General features: G+C 41.9%; 2 protein-coding genes across 4 annotated transcripts; one reads left to right on the top strand and one right to left on the bottom strand.

Annotated features, from left to right (window-relative positions):
* Positions 1-203: 203 nt before the first annotated feature.
* On the bottom strand, positions 204-12,296 carry PBLD (phenazine biosynthesis like protein domain containing). Its single transcript, XM_062496509.1, has 9 exons — positions 12,147-12,296; positions 10,071-10,170; positions 8,747-8,845; positions 8,116-8,225; positions 7,956-7,985; positions 7,354-7,442; positions 6,106-6,278; positions 5,494-5,556; positions 204-691 (listed from the first exon to the last, which is right to left on the bottom strand). Exons 1-9 carry the CDS (start codon positions 12,228-12,230, stop codon positions 579-581), a joined length of 861 nt encoding a protein of 286 aa, XP_062352493.1. The 5' UTR covers positions 12,231-12,296; the 3' UTR covers positions 204-578.
* Positions 12,297-13,039: 743 nt separating this feature from the next.
* HNRNPH3 (heterogeneous nuclear ribonucleoprotein H3) lies at positions 13,040-18,984 on the top strand. Of its 3 annotated transcripts, none has more exons than XM_062496280.1 (10): positions 13,040-13,147; positions 14,134-14,270; positions 14,807-14,945; positions 15,492-15,634; positions 16,064-16,150; positions 16,478-16,593; positions 17,781-17,916; positions 18,125-18,205; positions 18,290-18,376; positions 18,679-18,984. In XM_062496280.1, exons 2-10 carry the CDS (start codon positions 14,153-14,155, stop codon positions 18,753-18,755), a joined length of 984 nt encoding a protein of 327 aa, XP_062352264.1. In that variant the 5' UTR covers positions 13,040-13,147; positions 14,134-14,152; the 3' UTR covers positions 18,756-18,984. The 3 variants fall into 3 exon arrangements, with proteins under 3 accessions (XP_062352264.1, XP_062352263.1, XP_062352265.1); XM_062496279.1 differs by having other exon boundaries at positions 15,492-15,679; XM_062496281.1 differs by lacking the exon at positions 14,807-14,945 and having other exon boundaries at positions 15,492-15,679.
* The last annotated feature ends 1,743 nt before the right edge of the window (positions 18,985-20,727 follow it).

Below are 20,727 nucleotides of genomic sequence, written 5' to 3'. Positions count from 1 at the left end.
TAAGCAGCAGTGCTATAATCAAAGGCAATACCATTTGACTTTGAAAAATACTGTTCATAAAAGAAAACCACAAGGCATATTTCTAAACTATTTCTATTTTTTCATAATTTAATTCAAGTAAGTTAATGAACATGGCTGTCATTTCAATATACAGCTGAGGAAGTACCATTTTAAAAAAAAAACTAATTCAGATTTCATGGAAAATTATCTATAAGGGAAAAGCTCGAGTATCAAACAGATGCCTGCAGTTTAAGCCAGGAAGCAGTGAGGGCTTTTACCATGGAATTTGGAAATAAAGAGAAGAATAATTTAAAAGCAGAGAAACAAGATGGCTGTACTTGAACATTTTCATAGGTCAGTACACATCAGAAGTAGCAAGATGGAAGTGAAGAATACCAACGATCCTGAAGAGAAGAAGTGAGTACTTTCAAGCAATTTTTATATTTGGACAATTAGTAATCAAAAACTTTTGAGAACAGCAGTCATTCACTGCCTAGAGCTGAGATAAAATCAGCATAATCAGAGGAACACAAAGATTAGTGATTAGTGAGAGGAGAGGGAGATTAGTGCCAGCTCTTTCAGAAAGTCAGGTTTCCTCTTAACACAACAGCAGTTTGCCCTGCAATGTCAATTCTTCCATCACTGCGCACAGAAATCTTCAACTCTCCTCCGCGGCGGGAACATTGAAAAGCTAAACAGAAACAAGAGCCCAGAGTTAAAAAACTAGTGTGCATCACAAATTATTTAGAAATCCATGAAAACTCAGGGAAAGGAGGCTTCTGGCTCCAGAAAGCAAGCAGCACCAGGGCAAACAGTGCACCAGGGACACCCTGGATGAACTGCCTTTACGGATGAAGGTCAGCTGATGGTGTATTGCCAACTAGGCTTTGCCTATTGAGCCTGACAAAACTGCTACTTAATACAAACAGTGAGAGGGAGTTTGCTTTGTTGTAGCAAATGAAATTTCTTCTGTGCATCTAAGAAGTCTTCAAGTCTCCCTTCATGGGATACAGTTTTTGGAGGGAAGAAGGAAGAATGCCAAGCCTATCTGCATGACAATGAATAATGATTTTCCTGGCACTGAACACCCAAAGCTGATACTGCATTCAAAAAAAGTGCCTGGCTAAAGGGTCAATAAGCTCACAAAGGCAGTGGGAAAAGTCAACAAAGAAACATAGTCACAAATAGACACCAAATTCTTACACAGGCAGCAACAGATACTGATTTACAGAATCTTGAAGATATAATTTAATGCAGCTGGATAAACTTGAAGTAGAAGCAGCCTTCTGCTTGTAATTCTTAGAGAACTACGCTTTTGCCTGAACTGTTGAGCCGTACACAGGTGGGATGATGCTCACTTAGCACGTGGAGTCCCTAACTCATTTCAGCAGTCTCCTTTCAATTGCCTGACTTGACCAGAAAATTGTCTGGTTCAAGACAGCATTCAGAAAAGGTCTGAGTTTCCAGCAGTGTTTTGTGAAAGGTTCTAAATGGATGAAGAGACAATAATGTTCAGTCTCTATTCAGTGAAGTTCTGACTGCTCCAGAAGCTGTCCAGAGCTGAAGAGCACGTTTTTCCTCTCAAACCCACAGTTTATGAATTGGGTAGAGGTTGTATTCAGAACCCAACAGAACACGGGCTCTCTGATGGCATATATGCTATATGCTTTAAAACTATTTCTCAGCCACTGCTGCTAAGAAAGCTCTTCCTTGATCAGATTAGATTCTCAGACAAAGCAAGCACTCTGAAAGAGTGGAAACATGAGCTATTTAGAGATAGAGATAGATACCTTCTGTTCTTTTCCATTTGTAGAACCATGGGTTGTTTTCAACTTGTCAGAACACCATTTATGAACGGAGTTATACTTCAACTGAATATTTTAGACTCTTAAAAGATCCAGGCTAGCTAAAATTGATCAATTATTATTGCCAGGTATGGAGACACACCTAAGCTCTTCCACATTAGAGCAGGTTTAAATTAAAGAGATTAATTATTTCATCGCTCCAAAGGTTGGTTGGGCATGGGGTTTTTTTTTCTTTAAATGTTCAAACTCTAGTTCTTTCATGTAAGGATTACTGAGATTATTTTGAAATTGGTCCATTTTATTTTACTTTTAAAGAAATTCCCAAAGCAGAAGAAAAAGAAAAAATAACAAAAGAAACAAAAGAAACTTCTAGCCATGCTTATATGAAAATAACACTTGAACTGTTCCTTCTCTCACACAAAAGCACGGATATTCCATGCTATGTCCAAAAGTAGACAGGCCTGCACAGAACATTTCAATACCTAGAGGATTTCATTTAACAGCAGTACCTCTGGAGGCATTCAGGCAGCTCTGAAGTGCACTCACCTTTTAGATTACAAAGCTGTTGCATGCCTATTCCATGCCTGTATTTACCAGGAATACCTCATACTATACGTAGATTTTATATATATTTTCTATGAAAACAAGTATGTACAAGTGTACAAACATCTAACAGCTGAGCTCACAGTGCCCTGGGCTCCTCTGTGGTTGACCTGACACACAGGAAAGTTCAGGAGCAGCCACAAGGCCTGTGAGGTTGAGTATGCTGGTACCACAGTATGACATCCCTGCACTCATGTATCAGCTGGTGGCCTCCTATGAACACTACCCTGTTCTTTCAGAGCTTCTTACCAGCCTAGATGGAGATCAATGACCCCTGCTTAATGAATTTAAGGACTAATGTTTTTTCTTCATAGTGTCATCAGAATGACATCAACTCAGGAAGAAGTGACACTCTTGTAATAATATGTTTTAAGAAATCACAAGTATTTTGTTTGAATTTCTAAGCTCTATAGAGAAGGAAGCACCTGTTCCTTAACCTAAGTGAAGATCTCCAATACTTTTTTTTATTCTATGAAAGACAGTGGACAAGTCTGGTGATTGATGGAAGGAAATACCTCTCCTCTGAAGAAATGTTACACTTGTGCAAAAATCCAGTGTTGTCCATCTATGTGTTGAGGTTACTTGGAAAAGATGAAAGCTGAAATGAAAACGCCTGACTTCATGAGAATTCAATTAACAAAAACTTAAATATAGGTAGACTGATTGCACCTTAACAAAGCAACTTCTGCCTTTTTGTGTGTTTGGTTGCTTTTGGTAATGTTTGTGGTAACTTTTGTTTAGTTTCTGCCCCCAGAAAACAACCCTTAATTGCTATAAACCTGTTCTGTACTGGAAGGAATCAGAGAAGTTAAAGGCAGTAACAAGAAACGAACTTCTCCACAAATTACTACAGTTGTCCCAAGTAAACGGATACAGAAAGATACCCCTAGCTTAAACTGAGATAAAAATTGTCATGGATAAGCCCTTTCTCATCACCATAATTTGGGAAGTCCTCACTAATTTGTCTGGTTGTATAAAATTCCCTATGCATGTTTATAAATGTTACCTTAGTAACATTTATAAAATGACAGCAGTGTGAAAGGCTGGATACACAGACAATTGTTATACACTGCAATTCAATAGCAACTGTAGAAGTCTGTACACCTGAGAGATTATTATTTTTATACATTGCCAAGACTTCTCCAATGTAAGAAAGGCAAGGAATCATACAAAACCCTGATTGAACCAGCAGCTTAAATTCAAGGACACATACCCAGCTTTGAGAAAAGATCATAAAGTATTTCACTTTGTAAAAGCACTGGAAAATTCTCTTAGTAGTTGGTGGGGTAGTTGTTGTTTGACAATTTAGTCTATAAAAAGTAGGAAGAGAACCCAAACACAGGAAATTAAGTCTGATGCTTCAGCAGAGCTGTAGCTGGCCTCCTCCTAAAAGCCTCAATAGCCAGAGAGATCTGACAATAGATTTCATGTTCCTCCTTTTTATATTATTTTATATGTAATCTATTTGGGAACTGACAGATCCTTCATTTTATGCAAGAAATTCTTCTCTTATTCTTGCAATAAAAAGTATCGGATATTACAGAAGCCACCACAGAGGTTTCTAAGAAGTCCAAAGATGCTCTTATTTATTAGTATTTGGTAATATGGAATGTCCTTGAATACCAGCCTGTCTTCTCCAAATAATCTCGTTATTAGTAGAATTTGCCCAGTACCACCTGATACCTCTCAGACATGTAAGGAAAAGTTATTTTCTCTTAAACACACATCAACTTGTCCTATTTAAAACAGTTTTGCATGATTTCTACCACTGAAGTTTGAGGACATATATGCATGGAATGTGAATTTAAAAAAAAAAAAAAAAACCAAAAAAAAAAAACAAAAAAACAAGACAAGCCTATCTTGTGGACAGATAGGATTTTTTTGTGCTAAACATATTATAGAAGCTGATTACAGTATCAGTTGCCCTGGCTGCTTGAGCTAGTTTCTCTGAAAGCAGAATAGGGACAGTAGATACAAAATACATGAAAATGCAAAGCAGGTAGCAAGTGTCAATTTTAAGTACAGACAGAATTTCAGTCCATTTGAGCACTTGACGAAGCAGTGTCTATAGATGGTATGGCGAGTTTAAATTCCACATTAACATCCAAAAGCATCAAAATCTTCTGAGAAAATGTAAGGACACATCACCAGAGACAGTTTTTCATCTTTAGAAAATATGTTGAGATTCCTCCCCTCCACCCCCCATTTAAGCTATCACAGATACTGTGTGGTGTAAATGCAAATACGAGATCTTTGGGACAGAACGTTAAATTGTTCCTTCAGTCCATGATGGATAATCTCCTGTTCGTGGAGGATCCTTTAAGATTTACCATCCTCAAGAAAATTCATTTTGAGATTCATTTGACCAAATACAGAAAGGCTTATACTCAGAATAGCTGTTTGTTTGGAAAAGTATTTACTTTTATGGACAAAGAACCTTATTAGATCAAGTATCCAACCTCTGTTCTAAACTAAATGTAACCAAAGGTTTGTGAGCAGAATTGCCCATGTCCCCTCTTGGGGAACCAGGCAGGGGATAAGGGTATTTTGTATTGCTTCTCTTGTTCTTCTGTTCTCTGGCAAAGCACTAGAAACAGAAGAAGCAAGGAGACACCTCCTCATATAGCACTGTCATACGTTAAGAGTTTCTCTTGTTTTTTTTCCACCAGGTTCTCAAGTTTCTTGCTTAATAACAAAGATGTGATCTAATAAGCATACCTCACTGATTGAATCAAAATACACAAACAACACCTCCTGAGGTTCACCAAGCTTCAGTTATGATGAAAGGTCATGAGAACTAAAATCCAAAAGCCAAGATCAAAAACTGATTGCAGAGGGTTATGATCCAGAAACCAACACTTCAAACTCCCTGGGGTATGATGTGTCATGGTGGTAGATAGCAAAGAAAGCAGGTTCTCAAAGACTACCTTGCACACAAAATATGACATAATACTCTATTCATCTTGAGGAAATGGATAGGGAGTTATTGCTACAATTTGGATTACAGTAGTAATAAAACCTTTTTCTTTTCTAGTGAGTAGGTTTACATAAATGGACAGCTTTGCAATAAAACAGTTTCTCTTACCAAGCATTTCTTTCTTCCCCAGCTGCTCTGACCAGTAGCTGCTTAAAACAGCATGAGCAGATCCTTAAAACAAATTGGAAAACAGTACAGTATTAAATTACAATCACTACTTTACAGAGTAAGCATAGTCAAAATGTAAATATCATAAAACAAATGCCACACGTTTAGTGTAAAAAAAACAAAAACTAAGAGTTTGCACAGCAGACAGAACTAAAGGCTTAATAATTTCAATGTATGGTAAAGCAGTATTACTTCCACAAGAAGTAATAAAAAAGAAATACAACAACAGAAGAGGATATAAATTTCCACTGCAATACTCATCCAAGACTGAACTAGTCTGTCAGTTTTCTCTAATTGTAACACTTGAGGGAAAAGATCTGAAAAAGACACAAGAGTATCTGGCCTAATGACAGCAAGCAGCTGATTTGATTTTTTTGCGAATGAGTTGGGCCTCAGTAGGAAAAGTTTTTAGTTTAATGAGCATTCCTGCTATCTATATAAACCAGCAATTTATAAGACTCCAAAGTACAAAAACAGAATAATGAATTTTAATAAGAACCTTCTAATTGAACTGAAACAGAAGTAGGAGTTGCTTATCATGCAAACACATACCTGTAACAGGGTCTTCCAGAACTCCATACCAAGGTGCAAAATATCTGGAGTAAAAATCATGGCCTTTTCCACTGGAATCTCCCTTAACAGTGAGTATAAATCCTTTCACTTTTCCCGTCTTTTCAGCTGACAAAAAGTATTGTGCACTCACTTTCAATTCTTCCAACACAGGCCTTCAATATAATTATGAAATTTTAATAGCCCATATTCTTTATTTTACATGAACGTAAGTATTGAAAAGAAGAAAAAAGCTATTGAATCATCTTCTCTACAATTCAAAACCAGTCCTAAAATATTAGAGACAAGATTCCTAGCATTGTCTTCCCAATGGAAGACACTCTGAACGAGCAGAGGAAAAACCTCAAGCCATGCATTCCTTATTTATTTCTGAAAACAGAGCATCCTGAAATATTAGCCACCAAAAAAAAAAAATTACGTTTCGTTTCAACATTTTAATCATGGAAAGAATTACTGCCCCACTACAGAATGTACCAAGTGCTCCACCTCCTTTCAGAGCAGGAAAATAATTAACATCATTCAGGTTTTCACGGCATTCTAAAGCAGTCTACAACTGGCTGACACCTCCCTACAAAATAGTCTGAAAGAGTAAAATAATAAGTACTCAGCTGAGAATATTTCTTTTTTTCCCATCACCCCTGACTTTAACCACTAGTTAGGCCAAACTCCAAGTTTGTAATAATAGTAATTTGGCCTGATTGAAGAAGTTATGTTTCAGCAGTATATACCTAAATCATACTTGAATTAATAATGAAATCCAGATGAGATTAACAAATGCTTTGGAATAATTTGAATGGGAATTTCCTCTCTAAAGCTACTTATGGTGCTGTTAAGCATGTGTAAGCAGATTACAGTCCAATGGAAGTAAGAATCCCTGGCATTCTGTCAAACGTGCCCTGAACTGAAACAGGACTCCCAACTTTCTGCCAGGTTACTGGATCATCTTTAGACTCGGATGGGAAAAATACACCATCATTAAAACTATTTCCTCCTATTTTCCTCCTCCTCTTGAAGACAGATTTCAGAATGATCTTATTCAGCTCTGCGGCTTCAATAAGCTCATATTAAAAGATAAAATAACCACATTATACAGAAATTTAAATCAGAGGTTTTTAATCTCCACCTGATTTAAAACTAGATAAAAGATCCTAGTAGGTAAGGAATAGAGATTAAACAGGCCACCTCAATTTCAGCATTCTTGATGACAAAAATTAAAAGAGAGTAAGACACCTTTCATAAGTATCACTGAGGCGGACTAAGAGGTTCTTTGTGTCAGGAGAGTAACGGACATCTTGAACACTCAAATCACCAACAGCTGCCTGGTGGGAAAAGCAAAGGAGACAAAAAAACCCAACATCACTTGAATATAAAATATTATCCCCTGGGCATTTCTGTAGAGCACACTCCCTGCTAGAAGAAGGCTTATGCAAGGTCTTCCATGCAAACCAAGTACATGCAAGCAAGAAAAGCAAATGCACCAAGTGCATGAATGGATATGGGTGAGTTACAAGCCCCACGTATGTCAATTAGGGAAGAAATCCAGGACCTAGAGGAGCGCAAGGACACAGACTGCCCTCTTATGCAGACAAAAAGCTGAATATGCCATTGAAATGCTTCACTCAATGGTTATGGGAGACACAGGTTCAGCTGCAGTCTTCTGGAGAATTACATTCCCTGAGCTACTGACTCATTATTGAGAGCTTTGAAGTTTGGTGCTTCAAATTCAGGAGCATATCCAGCAGTCACCATTTTCAGCCATTTTAATATATAAAACTAAGCAAAGCAATTATGAATGGTTTTTTTTAAGACTACTGATAGATTCTTTTTCTTACCTTTATTAATTCTTCTACTTCCGTAAGTTCCTGAAAAAAAACACCACACTATAAAAAAACTGAATTTGTATTTATATGCCTATGCAACTATAGACAGACACATATATTGACATACACGTACTTTCCTTGAAAGTCTATCATGAATAAAATTTTGACTAACCTGAGGGTAGGCTGTGTAAAGTGGCAAGTCCAGGACAATATGATCTTTCACTTGTCTGGCTTTTAATTCCCCACTCAGTGTCACAAACGTGAGAACTGAATTTGTATTTTCTAGAGAGAGAACATTGCAACATAATCAAACATAAGAATTTCTACCTAAATTATAGCCCTGGGAGTAGCTCGTTATATTCAGAAAAAGTTAGTTGTGCAGCTCAAATATATCTAGAGTAACACTGTATTCTGGGCAAAATTCCCAACTAACTCAACAAATCTGCTGAGGCTAATAAACACAGCAACTGTCACAGAATCATTCCTGCATGTGCATAGAATGAATGGGAATGTCCTTTTAACAGAAAGAGCAATATTCCCTATTCACCAAATCCTACTGTACCTCTTCCAGATGACATTTGCATATTTAGCATCTTTCTTAAACAGGAGTAATAGCAGGGTATTGGACTCCGACCACAGCCTTGCAACTACAGAGCAGTAGTAAAAGGCAACGCCCACGGTATCTCCATTTGTGTTCTATAGATATTCTGAATGTTTCACTGCCTTTGTCTTAAAAAATAGAGGTTTTAATTAGAAGTAAATGTTCTAAAATGTTAAGAGTGATACATAGGTTGTAAACCTACTCTGTACATGAAATAACACAGCAGCTGATGCAAGAGTAGCATGACCACAGAGAGGAATTTCACTGGCTGGGGTGAACCATCTGAGCCCAAAGCAGGAACCTTGAAAAAATAAAAAAATATTTAGTGCTATTAAGTGGAAGAAGTCTATTTCTTCATTTTACCTCAACATATACAGAGTGATGATGCCTCAGTTAATGAAAGAGCATGTTACAATCAATTTTGGTCCTAAACACACTTTTAGGTACACTCTTGACATTGATTTTTCAAAATAGCTATCCCTTTTGATACAGGTCAGGTCAACAACCTTTGCATGCTGCACAGATTTTTTTCCTCCTAAACAAGTTTTATTTAGAACATAAATCCTCCACGCCCTTGTGCATTATGAAATCCTGCAAAGACATAGTCATGATCTGTATACACCTACAGGCCAGGTTACCATTTAGAGGTCATAGATGGTTTTGTTGGTAAAACAGAACCTGTACTGGGGTCAGCTCAGTTGTGAATTATTTTGCTTAAACCACCAGTCAAGTCTGGTACAAGTCTCTAATGCCTACTGACCCTTCATTTCACTAGAAATCATACTTCTATTTGCTCTTTACAAAATTTGGAACAGTCATCTATGATACTTGGCTTCCTGTAACTTTTGCACACGCATTTCAAGTGACTAATTACCATACAAACACAACTGAAAGTGGAAAGCAACAGTTTTGGTTTGTTTTGGTTTCTTTTTTAAATCCAAACCAGTCTTGTCATTGCTACTATGGAGAATTAGTGCATTAAAGTCAGTCCCCTCTAAAGAAAACAAACAGAACCCAAATAACACCTTGTGGTGGAACCTAATGGCCCCAGCCCACTAGTATCAAAAGTACTATAATGATAAAGAAGCTGGCATTTTGTATGCTATCAGATATAGAAGACTTGAAAATAAGTGTGTTAAACATATTGGCAAAGTGCTAACATGAAAAATGAAAAGTATTATCACTTCTTGCTCCAAGTGATTAGTCTAACCCTAATATAAACTCCAATTTATTAACAACAGGAGCAACCAATTATAGTTACTACTGTGCTTAATATTTTTAATTACAGAGACTGTACAAAATCCTAATCCCTGCACAATCCATCAAACAACAAAGATGATAAACACCTTAACGTGGAATCTAAGTCCAGAGTAGTGGATTTAGCCCAGCCCCTTGGCTCATGCCACCACACAACTGCTAAGTGAGCAGATTCAACAAACTGATTCAGCTGAAAATTAATCCACAGAGTGAGTCTGAATGAACTCTGCATTTGTCTGATGGTTTTTTTTGTAAATAGAACCACTAACTTTTGGTAAAGTCATCTCCAGGTTTCAGTTTTCTGATGAAAGCTGTTTCTGAAAGGTTCATTTCTGTTGCAATTTTTTGGTGCAAATCTTCACCCAAGTCCTAGGGATGAAATAAGAAATCCAATCAAGAGCAGGCCAAAACATGCAGAATCAAGCTTTCTGTCAAATGCAGTCATTTAATTTTTCTACTATAATAAGACACAGATTCAGTTTTAATTCAAAATACTCTCTGAGAGTAAAAAATAGTTTAAGTAGGACTATATGCTCCTCTATAAGAGCTGAGAAGAGACAAACTGGGGAGAAAAACAAAGCAAACTGCTGGAGCTCACTGAGTGCCTGTGATTCAATGCAGTGGACATTGATCCCAGGATACCCAAGCCCCAAGGATTGTATAACATTCTCCTTGGCTCAAGTCCCACTGCTCTTACCTCACAGTTATGCAGACTGGCCAGGTTTGAGAATCTGATCTTTAAAACACTGAAACTTGAAACAAAGTATGTAAGGGACCTGATCAGGGTCAGCCTCCAGGAGATAAAAATGTGCTCTTTTAACTCGAATTACTTCCTTTAATAACTAATCCTTTCCAGCCAATAATCCCATACTACAGCCACAAACCAATAACTGATGAGTGCACTACAGCTATGCTTCCAGAATGAATTCTGTACAGTCAAACAACATTCTAGCACTTTGCATTCCCTTTCTCCCAGGAAGAGTTCTGTCAGTTACTGTAAAGATCCCAGACCAGAACAAAGACCAGTAAAAATGTTATTAAAAATAGCTTCTTTTTTTTTTTTTTAATTACATGGAACTTTATTGAAATACTGCCATCCTGTGGCACCTCTGAAACTCAGCAAGGACTGGCATTGCCATTCTTGCATTTCTCCTGATTTTTTCTGTAAAGCATCTGCTGAGACTCTGGATGGAGCAGTGAACAGTTGTCTTGCATGGTTGCATCCCACTTTCTTCAATCTTAGAATAAAATGCTGAATTAGGATCTCAGCTTTAGCTGTCACACTAAAGCTTTACTTCCAGGAACTGTAGAATAAACTTTTTAAAAGCCTGCATTCCAAAGGCAGCATGCAAGTAAAGTGGTATCTTAACATAAGAAAGTAAAATTAAAACTAAAAATGCAATTGGAAGCTCATAATTTTAAAGCAGAGATAATTTGTAGAGTATGTAGATTTTATGGGGCCAAAAATCTCTCTGAAGAGAGATGCTCCCAGTCATATCTTTAGCTGAGTTGGTAAGTAGGCAACGTTATATGAGATTTTGACAGACTTAGGAACATCTAGAAAGGATTCATATTGTCATTGCAAGACACTGACTACTCAATGAATACCTTCATATTTACAATTTTTATCGGGAGTTACTATACAAACCTGGCAAGGTTACTATACAACCTTACAAGGCCTGTAAATTTCTAATCCTTCTTAATAATTATTTCTGTTAGAAATCAGTACCAATTATTACCAACTCCTCACAACACCCTGATGAGGAGAACTGCACCAAAACTACCATGCAACACTGAAGCAATAAAAACTGGTTGCTTAAACTTGGCTAAAGCTGAACCCAACACACTAAAGGTAAAATACTCGTATCCAGGTCTTTTTTTCTTTTCAGAGAAAGGAGAAATGAAAGAAAAAAAAGGCAGAAAACCCACACCAAAATCCAAAACCAAGCCCCACAGTTTAATCCTACTGAGTACTGTTCCATAGCTATACTTTTCAGATTTCACTCTGAAATCTTCTCAATCCTTCAGAAACTTTATTCTGAATCATTCTTGAAGAAATTAAGCCATTTCTCTTAACTCAAAATAAATCCAGTCTGTTCCTTAATAAAACATTTTTAACAGCCCACAAAAAATTCAAAGGTTGTCTTGTATGACATCGTTTTGAGGAAAAAAAAAAAAAAGAGCACCCCTCTGCTAATTTCCCTGTATTTGCCACAGCAAACAAGTCTGAAAAAGAAAAGTCTGATGCAGTGCAGAGTGCCCAGGCGAAGTACAGAGTGGCAATGTCACTGCAGTTACCTCAAAGAACACCTGGGTTTGTTGTTTGTTTTTTCTTTTTAACTTACATTTTCAAGCAGACAAACTGCCGCAGGATTTCCAGAAAATGGCCGGTTTGTAAATGCATCGACCGTAAAAACTGGAATGTGCATTGCTGTGTGCACCCGTCCAGCCGCAGGCTGAGCTCCGTAAGGTACGCCCTAAGCTCTTTACCCACACCGCCAGCACAACTCCAAGCTAATGTTTTCCTGACGACAGGCGGAGCCCCATCTCGTCACTTCCTAGCGCCGACACGGATTGAGACTCTTTCCCGCACCCCTAGCGCTCCGCACTGATTTTTTTTACTGTAGGTTTTTTAATTAAAGCATATATTTTAGCCTTCCTAGGCACCAGCCCCTGAGCGCCTCAACGCGTCCTTTCACCACAGCGCCCGGCCAAGTCTGCCCCGCTCTGAGGGAGGCGGGATCGGCAGGTTGAGCAGCCATTGCGTGCGCCCACACCAGGCAACCTTCCTCATCCTCCCTCCCTCCCTCCCTCCCAAAGCTGTGCCGAGGGAGCGGGACGCGCTGAGCGGGACATAAGCTCCGGAGCACGACTGGGCCACCGCCGCTGCCGCCGCGGGTCGTGAAGGTAATGGCGGCGTGAGGCGATCCCCGAGCACCCGCGCGCCGCCTCCCCCGCCGCGGGGGCCGCGCGCACGCGCGCTCCCGCGTGGCGCCAAAACGAGCGGCGGCGGCCACGCGATGGAGGGAGCAGCGCGCACGCGCACGGGCGGCCCCTCAGCGGCGGAGGTGGCGAAAGGAAAAGGCGGGAACGACCCCCCCCCCCTCCCCTACTCCGCATGAGCAGTCACTCCCTTTCACTGCACCTCCCCCCCGCGAGTCGCGCGTGCGCGGGAGCCGCCCAGCGGGTGTGAGGCGGCGCGCGGCGCGGGTATCGCGATAGTCGCGCGGCCCGGACGCTCCGCTGCCCGTGGGTGCTGCGCAGGTGTGGGCCCACCGAACGGCTCGGCTGTGAGGGAGGAGGCACGTCCTGCCTGCCGCGAACGACTGCCGGGGCACTGCCAGGGGTGCGCGAGAGGCTCGCGGTGAGCAGAGAGGGCGAGCGGGCGGAGCGAGTGGCGGTGGCGGCGGGGCCCGCCCGGCGGGTTCGGTGGCCGAACGGCGCCGACAGCGGCGGCTCGGGGCCCGCCCTGTGCCGGGTCGGGCCCGGCGCGCGCCCGTGGGCGGGGGAGGGGGGGAGGCGGTGCGGAGCCTCGTTCCCGCTCGTGGCCGCCATTTTGAGCGGCGGAGCTGAGGGCGGCGGCGGTCCCAGGAGAGCGGCGGGCGAGGGGGGATCCCGGGCGGTGAGGGGGCGCGGGCCGGGCGGCTCAGAGCAGCTCTTCCGAGGCCGGAGGTGGGCGGCGGGGCGCGGCGGGAGTGCGGCGGGCGAGTGGCGGGCGCCCCGGGTAGGCGCGGTAAATGGCGGCGGGGAGGGGAGCGGGCGGGGGGTCAGGGCCGCGCTCTCGGGAGGACGGCGGGAGGCGGGATCGCAGTGGCTCCGCGCCCGACGAGTCGGCGGTGGCGGCTCCCTTTGTGGGACGGTGGAGGTGCCCCCCTTCACAAGCCCCCGTCACACGCGCACCCCACTCCGCCCCCGACTGAGGGCAGACAAAGGAAGGCCTTGTGGTTCCAGCCCCTTAAGTGTCACGCTGCAAGGAAAGGAACAATTGAGAAAACAAAACCCTCAGAGCTTTACGGAGCGGATGTGAAACGTGCTCGGAGTAAAAGCCGAGTTTTATGTGCCCTGCCTGCCCACGTGCTGCCCGCCGTCCACGCGGTGCTCCCCGGCTGCAGCCCCAGTGGCGGGTTTACATTCCCCTGGTGAGGGGCTTAGATCCCCTCAGGGATGTCTTTGAATGCGCGATTTCAAACCCGGACCAGAAATAAAGCTGTCGATCTATCGTGCTGGTTATCTAAAAAAACCAAAACCTAACAGATTTCTTTTGAAGGGAGGGGCTCAGGCGTGGACAGAAACTCAGGGGTTTTTATTTCTGTTTTGTTGGGTTTTCTTTAGGATTTAAATAAAATAAAAGATGGACTGGACTGGAAAGCACAATGGGCCCAATGATACAACCAATGATGGAACAGTGGTACGACTCCGAGGCCTGCCATTTGGTTGCAGCAAAGAAGAGATTGTTCAGTTCTTCCAAGGTACCTCCAGTATAGCCGAAGTGTAGTGGGTTTCTTTAGAGGCTTTTTGTATCTTCTAAGAAATGCTTTGTACATGTTTAATAGCTGTTAATGGGGTGGGTGGGGAGGGATTGTGTTAAATTAGTTTGTGTTACGTTTAAGAGTTATGCCCTGTAAATGAAGCACAGATAACCACAGATGCAGTAGAGCACAAAATGTATCTGATTTTGTCGAGGTGGGAAACAATAGCGTGCATATTGGGGTAACCTGAATGCTAGCATTGGATCAGTTAAATTCCTTGATTGGTAGCTATATTTCTTCATGTAACTTAGGTGGTTGTATTTTTGTATAGTCTAAAGAGAAAAGAAGTATGGCTAAATCCATAAATGTTTAATGAAAGATCATGGGCTTTGTATTGTTGGGTGATGGGGGAAAAAGAGGTGGTTTTCTTTTTCGTTGTTGTTGTTTAGATATGCTTTAAGTATTTGCTACAGATGGGAATGTTTCAGCCTTTAACACTGTTCCCCTTGACGGGGTTATTTGTCCTTGGGTTAAAGGGTTGGAAATCGTGCCAAATGGGATAACATTGACGCTGGACTACCAGGGGAGAAGCACAGGGGAGGCCTTCGTGCAGTTTGCTTCAAAGGAGATAGCAGAAAATGCTCTGGGGAAACACAAGGAAAGAATAGGGCACAGGTGGGGATGGAGAGTTTGGGATGGTGTTAAATCTTTATTTTTTGGGGGTTGTGGGTCAGTAATGCTTTTGGGGGGTTGGGGACCATTGGGGAACTGGCTGTTTTTAAGAATTTTTATAACTGATCCTACGTTAACTTGGGAAATACAGTAGATTTGGGGGGTGGGGGAGACAGTATTGCGCTGGGTAGTTTGCTAAACTCAGAAAATTGTTTCAGTCATGCTTGTGTAGGGTAATTTGTGATAAATGCTGCTATAGCCAGACGCTGTTTTTCAACAGTATGTTTCTCATACTGGAAAGACATGTTTTAAGCTTAATTTGTACAGCTTGAATTTTCACATCATAATTTTTGCCACTGTAAAGTGGGGTTTTTTTAATACACTTAAGATTCTTAGAGTTTTGAGGAGAAGCTTTAAGTTTTATGGTATTTCTAGTCACTGCTATTGGCTTGTACGTTTAGTTCTAGAAAATGTAGTACGGCCTTTTGTAAAACTCAGACTGCTTCTGCCTGTGTTCTTACTAGTACCTTGAAAATGCTCTTTTATCAGATACATTGAAATCTTCAAAAGTAGTAAGAGCGAAATCAGAGGATTCTCTGACATGCCAAGAAGAATGATGGGACAACAGCGACCTGGACCATATGATAGACCATTAGGAGGAAGAGGGGGTTATTATGGAGCTGGGCGTGGAAGTATGTATGACAGAATGCGTCGAGGAGGTGGTGGATATGACGGTGGTATGTTCATCTAATGAACGCAGGTTCTCTTGGCAGTCTCATGTTTCTGACATACTTGTCAAGAAATAAGAAATGGCAGTAGCTGTAATATATCAAAACTTGTAATATATCAAAACAGTTGGCTTATTTAAGATGAACATTAATAACAAGGAAGCTATTTTCATTAGAATCAGATCTTACCATTTGCATGTTTCAGTCTTCTGTTAAATAAAAAAAAAAAACATACCTTTGTACCATGTTCAGAAGTCCAGGTTTGACAGTCTGCAGAGGTTGTTTGCAAAGTGCTGGGTGCCCAAAGACTGCAAAATTGAGTGTTGTGTGTGCATTGCTCGGTGATTTCTGAGCAGTCATGTAATCGCTCCTTTCCTTCTCTCCATTGCACAGGATATGGTGGCTTTGATGATTATGGTGGCTATAATAACTATGGCTATGGAAATGACGGCTATGACGACAGAATGCGGGATGGGAGAGGTAAAAGAAATTAATAGCTTGTCTAAAAAGGTTTTCCTGTTACTTGAGTTGTAAGACATAGTAATTCCAAGACCAAGATAATAGCTTCATTCTGCTGTTTGGTAAAGAAGGCTGTTAAAAAAGGGGAGGGGATTGGGGAATTGTAAGAAAAGGTAAATAGATGGCTTAGGAGGGCTTCTGGTTAAGGTTTGGGTTGATACATGGGAAGCATAAACACCGTGCATTCACTGAAGTAATTGAGTGCTTTCAGAAAAAGAGTAGTGATGACTTTCGGCTTTTCATGATCTTAGAGGTGTGTGGGTTTTTTTGGTTTGGGTTTTCCAATAGGCATGGGAGGACATGGCTATGGAGCTGGAGATGCAGGGTCGGGGTTCCATGGTGGCGGTCATTTTGTTCACATGAGAGGGCTACCTTTCCGAGCCACGGAAAACGATATTGCTAACGTAAGTACCACGGGGGAAAGGGCTTCCTCGTGCCAGCAGTGTGCCTGTCCCTGTCTGTCCCGGCCCAAGCTCGGGGAGCCTTCTCAAACAACTCACTGCTACATCTGCCAAAGTTAACGAGCTTTTGTAAAGCTACTGTCTGAGGTGGGATTACCAGAGAAGTCAGCAAAGCTCTAGTTATCATTAATCCTTGCGTTCTGCTCTCTCCGTGAGAGGTGTTTTCCAGAGACAGCCATTGCTGCAATCGGTATCCTCATTTTAAGGCCTTCAGGATTTGTTTAAGCTTATGTGATTCTGTGAAAATGACAAGATTTTAAACTTAAATGGCTGAGTTTGTATATTTGTTTGTTGACCTGAGACTTAGTCCAGGAGGGGCAGGGTGGGCAGGCTGTAGAGTTGTGATGGCTTGGAGAGGACTGTTCCTCTCTTGTAAGAAATCAGGGAAGGATCCGGCAGATAGAAGGGCATCCACAGGATTTTTGGGAGTGCATTCTTGTGTCAGTGCCCATGTGTTGCTGTCAGGGGAAAAAGCTTTCTTAGGCTACAAGGCCTGGTTTAAACAGCACATCTTGGAGAGGGGCTGTCCTGCCAGTTGTACCTATCCATTATATATGCAGAGCTCCATTCTTCAGTTTGTGCTTGTTTGCTTTTGTGGGTGGGTTAGTGTACTTAAATGGAGGTGTATTTTCTTGTGCCAGTTTGATTGTTTACTTTAGGGTAAAGACTGTGACAAGGACCAAAAGTCAGGCTTTGATCTGGAGCAGGGAGGAAGAGCAGTGTGATTGACAGGAAGCTTTTCTTGAATTCCACGAATGCATCCTTTGAGAAATCTGAAGAAGCAGAGCCAAATGAAAACTGATTATTTTCTTGTCCAGGGTGCCATCACATTTGACTGTGTTGCTCAAAGCAGTGTGTGTAGGCAGGAGTTGTTTGTATCTTTGCTTTCAGAGAAAGCTCCTCAGGCTCTGTAGCTGCAGCTCGCCAAGCTGTGTAGTAACAATGGGTTGTAAACCTGATGTTTAGTGTCCCACAACCACGAAGTACTACTTGAGAAATGAGTAGTTAAATTTGTGTGGTAGGGTGACATAGAATTAAAGCAGTGCACCACTAACCATGGGAATGGAAAAAAAGCACCTGGCTTGAATTCTTCATTAAGGTGATTCGTTTTTTAATTTGTTTTTACCTAGTTTTTCTCACCATTGAACCCTATAAGAGTTCACATTGATATTGGAGCAGATGGAAGAGCTACAGGAGAGGCAGATGTGGAATTTGTAACACATGAGGATGCAGTAGCTGCCATGTCCAAGGATAAGAATCACATGCGTGAGTGTCGTGTTCCCTGATGCTGCTGCTTGGCCAGGCTCTAGCAGGGCTGTGAGCAGCAGATTCATCCTAAGGTTTTCCCAATTTACCACATTGCAAACTTGCCCCTTTGTAGCCTTCTGTCTGTCTGTAAGGGGGGTGGGGGGGATTGCTTTGTATCTCTGCTTCTGGTCTGGGAAACAAACTGAGGCTTCTCCACTTCTTACAGAGCATCGATATATTGAGCTATTCCTGAATTCCACTGCTGGAGGTGGCTCTGGAATGGGAGGCTATGGCAGAGATGGAATGGGTATGCATCAATTGCACATTTAGCTGGTGCTTTGCCAAGTCTGAGGAGGTCCAGGCTTGTAATGTGGCACTTTTGGCTTTGCAGATCAAGGTTACGGCTCTGTTGGCAGGATGGGAATGGGTAGCAATTACAGCGGTGGATACGGAACTCCTGATGGCTTGGGCGGATACAGTAAGTACAGGTTCTCTTCTCAGTGTTCAGGGGAAAAGTGAAATGAATGTCGGTCTTCTGATAGAGAGGGGGCAAGGGTGCCAGGCCTTGGGCTGGAGAAGGGAAAGAGGGGTAGCGGTTCTTGGAAACAATCTCTGGGGGCTTTACACATTGTGCTACTGCAGCAGACTGCAGCTGGTTAAGAGCACTAATGCTGGACTGTTAGTGTAAGTTGCCATCTTCAACCAGTTGTTCTGTATTACCCATCCCATTTTTCCTTTTTTTAAGGTATGTATGCGTGACCTTGTGTCAATTGTTTGCAGGTCGTGGCAGTGGAAATAGTGGAGGATACTATGGGCAAGGAAGTATGGGTGGAGGAGGATGGCGTGGGATGTATTGAAGGGGATAGCCTTGTTTCTGCAAAACACCTTGGAAGAAACAGTCTCTGGTCTACTAGACTTTCTTACAAAATTTAATTTCTTTTGTATTTTAAGAACTTTATAATGACTGAAGGAATGTGTTTTCACAATATTATTTGGTAAGCAACAGATTGTGATGGGAAAATCTGTTTTCTGTAGGTTTTATTTGTTGCATACTCTGACTTTAAATAAATTTTTATATTCAAACCACTGATGTTGATACTTTTTATACTAGTTACTCCTAAGGATGTATTACATATTCAAGATACAGTCGGTTTAAAATGTTGTACTATGGTTCCATAAAGGTGGTTGTACTGTAACTCCTATGAACACTGATTCAGTTCTATGTAATCTTGGTCTAGTGAACAAATTTAAACATTCACTTGTTTAAGGGGAGATGGGTAGATGAATAGGTTAGTTTATTTGGTAATGGCTTTCCTAAACCCTTTTGATAAGTTGTATGTAATAACTGCAGCACAGCATAAAGCTGTGGAGGCTCAGTCATTGTCCTGGCTTCTTCCTGCTGCTGTCAGCACCCCCCAGCAAATGTACACCTCTGCAGAGGAGCAGCACCCTCCCTGTTCTTGCCTCCACCCCACCGAGCAGCCAGGTTCATTTCCACACCTTGCTGTAGTGCTCTAGAGCCTGCATTTCACACCTTACCTGCAAGTCTTAATGAAACACTAGCACAACTTTTAGCTAACATGGCATAGGTCAAATACTGTTCATTTGATGCTTTTTACTTAGTATTTTTTCCACAAACATGCTTTTAGGAAGAGTGAAGGAATTGGAAGGAAGTTACTTATTTTCTTTCTTGAATTTATTGTATTTCAGCATGGTTCAGCTTTTTTTTTCACTGCACAGAGCTGATTTGTCTGTATTTGTTCAAAGTTTGCCAAGCCATTCTACATAGGAGCTCATTAGAAGCGAAGATAGCTCTAAAATATCTATAGGCCCAATACTTCTTCAGTAACACACAACCCAAACACGTTGAGAAAACGTTTTGTGCATTGTGACCTGTAAGATATGTAAGAAACTTACTGTTTGAAGACACTTAACATACCTGATGTGTAATGGAAAAAGGTATTTATTCTTCTGAGCCAGTGTGATCTCCCAAATTAACTGCTTTGTCCTCAATGCCTCCCTTAAAATGTCAAATGTGATCTTGGGTATTGCAAGTCTGTCACCTGTTTTGCTAGTACTGTGTTATATCTGTAATAAATGTCTTCTTGTGGGAGAGAGGAGAATGGAATTTATTTCACTAGAGAATGTGTTTGGGTGTGAAAAGGGACTGGAAGAGCTGAAACGGGTAACTGGCACAGGAACCTTTCCAAGCACTGGAGCAGCGTTGGCTAGGAAGGGGAGGGAAAACGAGTTCTTAAACGTTTGACCCCCTGTTGCTCTGCAGAAACGGGAATATTTTCACGGCCGGTTACTGCAGCCTCGGCTGCGGCCGCTGAGCGCTGCGGGAAGGGCCGGGCGGTGCCTTGGCTCCCGGGCGGGGCAGGGCTCAGCCCGGAGCCCTGCGCGGGGAGGAGCAGCAGGAACGTCGGATTGGCGCTGGGGGGGCTGCTGTGCCCCCGGAGCAGGAAGGCAGGAGTCGCTTCAGCTCCCACAAGGAATAAAATGCTACTCTGATCCTGTCTGAACGGTTCCAGGTTCTCGTGGGTACCCCACAGCTCGCTGTCCTCTGTGAGGAGGATTTAGCAGCGAGAGCAAGGTTTCACAGACAGAGACAGCATCAGGCACAGTGCTGTCCAAAATCCTTAAAAGCTGGCCAGGTCTGTAGTGTGATGCAAAGGGAAATGAAATCATGTGGAACATCCAGCAATCATTTTGTTTGAGGCAGAAGTCTTACCTGCAGTCAGTAATAGCAATCTGCATAATTACATACTTTTCCTATGCAAATAGGACAGCACAGAGGGGAGGAAAAGATGGCAGTCAAGTAACAAT

Source organism: Cinclus cinclus, chromosome 7, assembly GCF_963662255.1.
Source record: "Cinclus cinclus chromosome 7, bCinCin1.1, whole genome shotgun sequence".
Taxonomy (NCBI): Eukaryota; Metazoa; Chordata; class Aves; order Passeriformes; family Cinclidae; genus Cinclus; species Cinclus cinclus.
The sequence above is the reverse complement of the archived record's forward strand: the minus strand, read 5'-3'. Positions and strand labels throughout refer to the sequence as shown.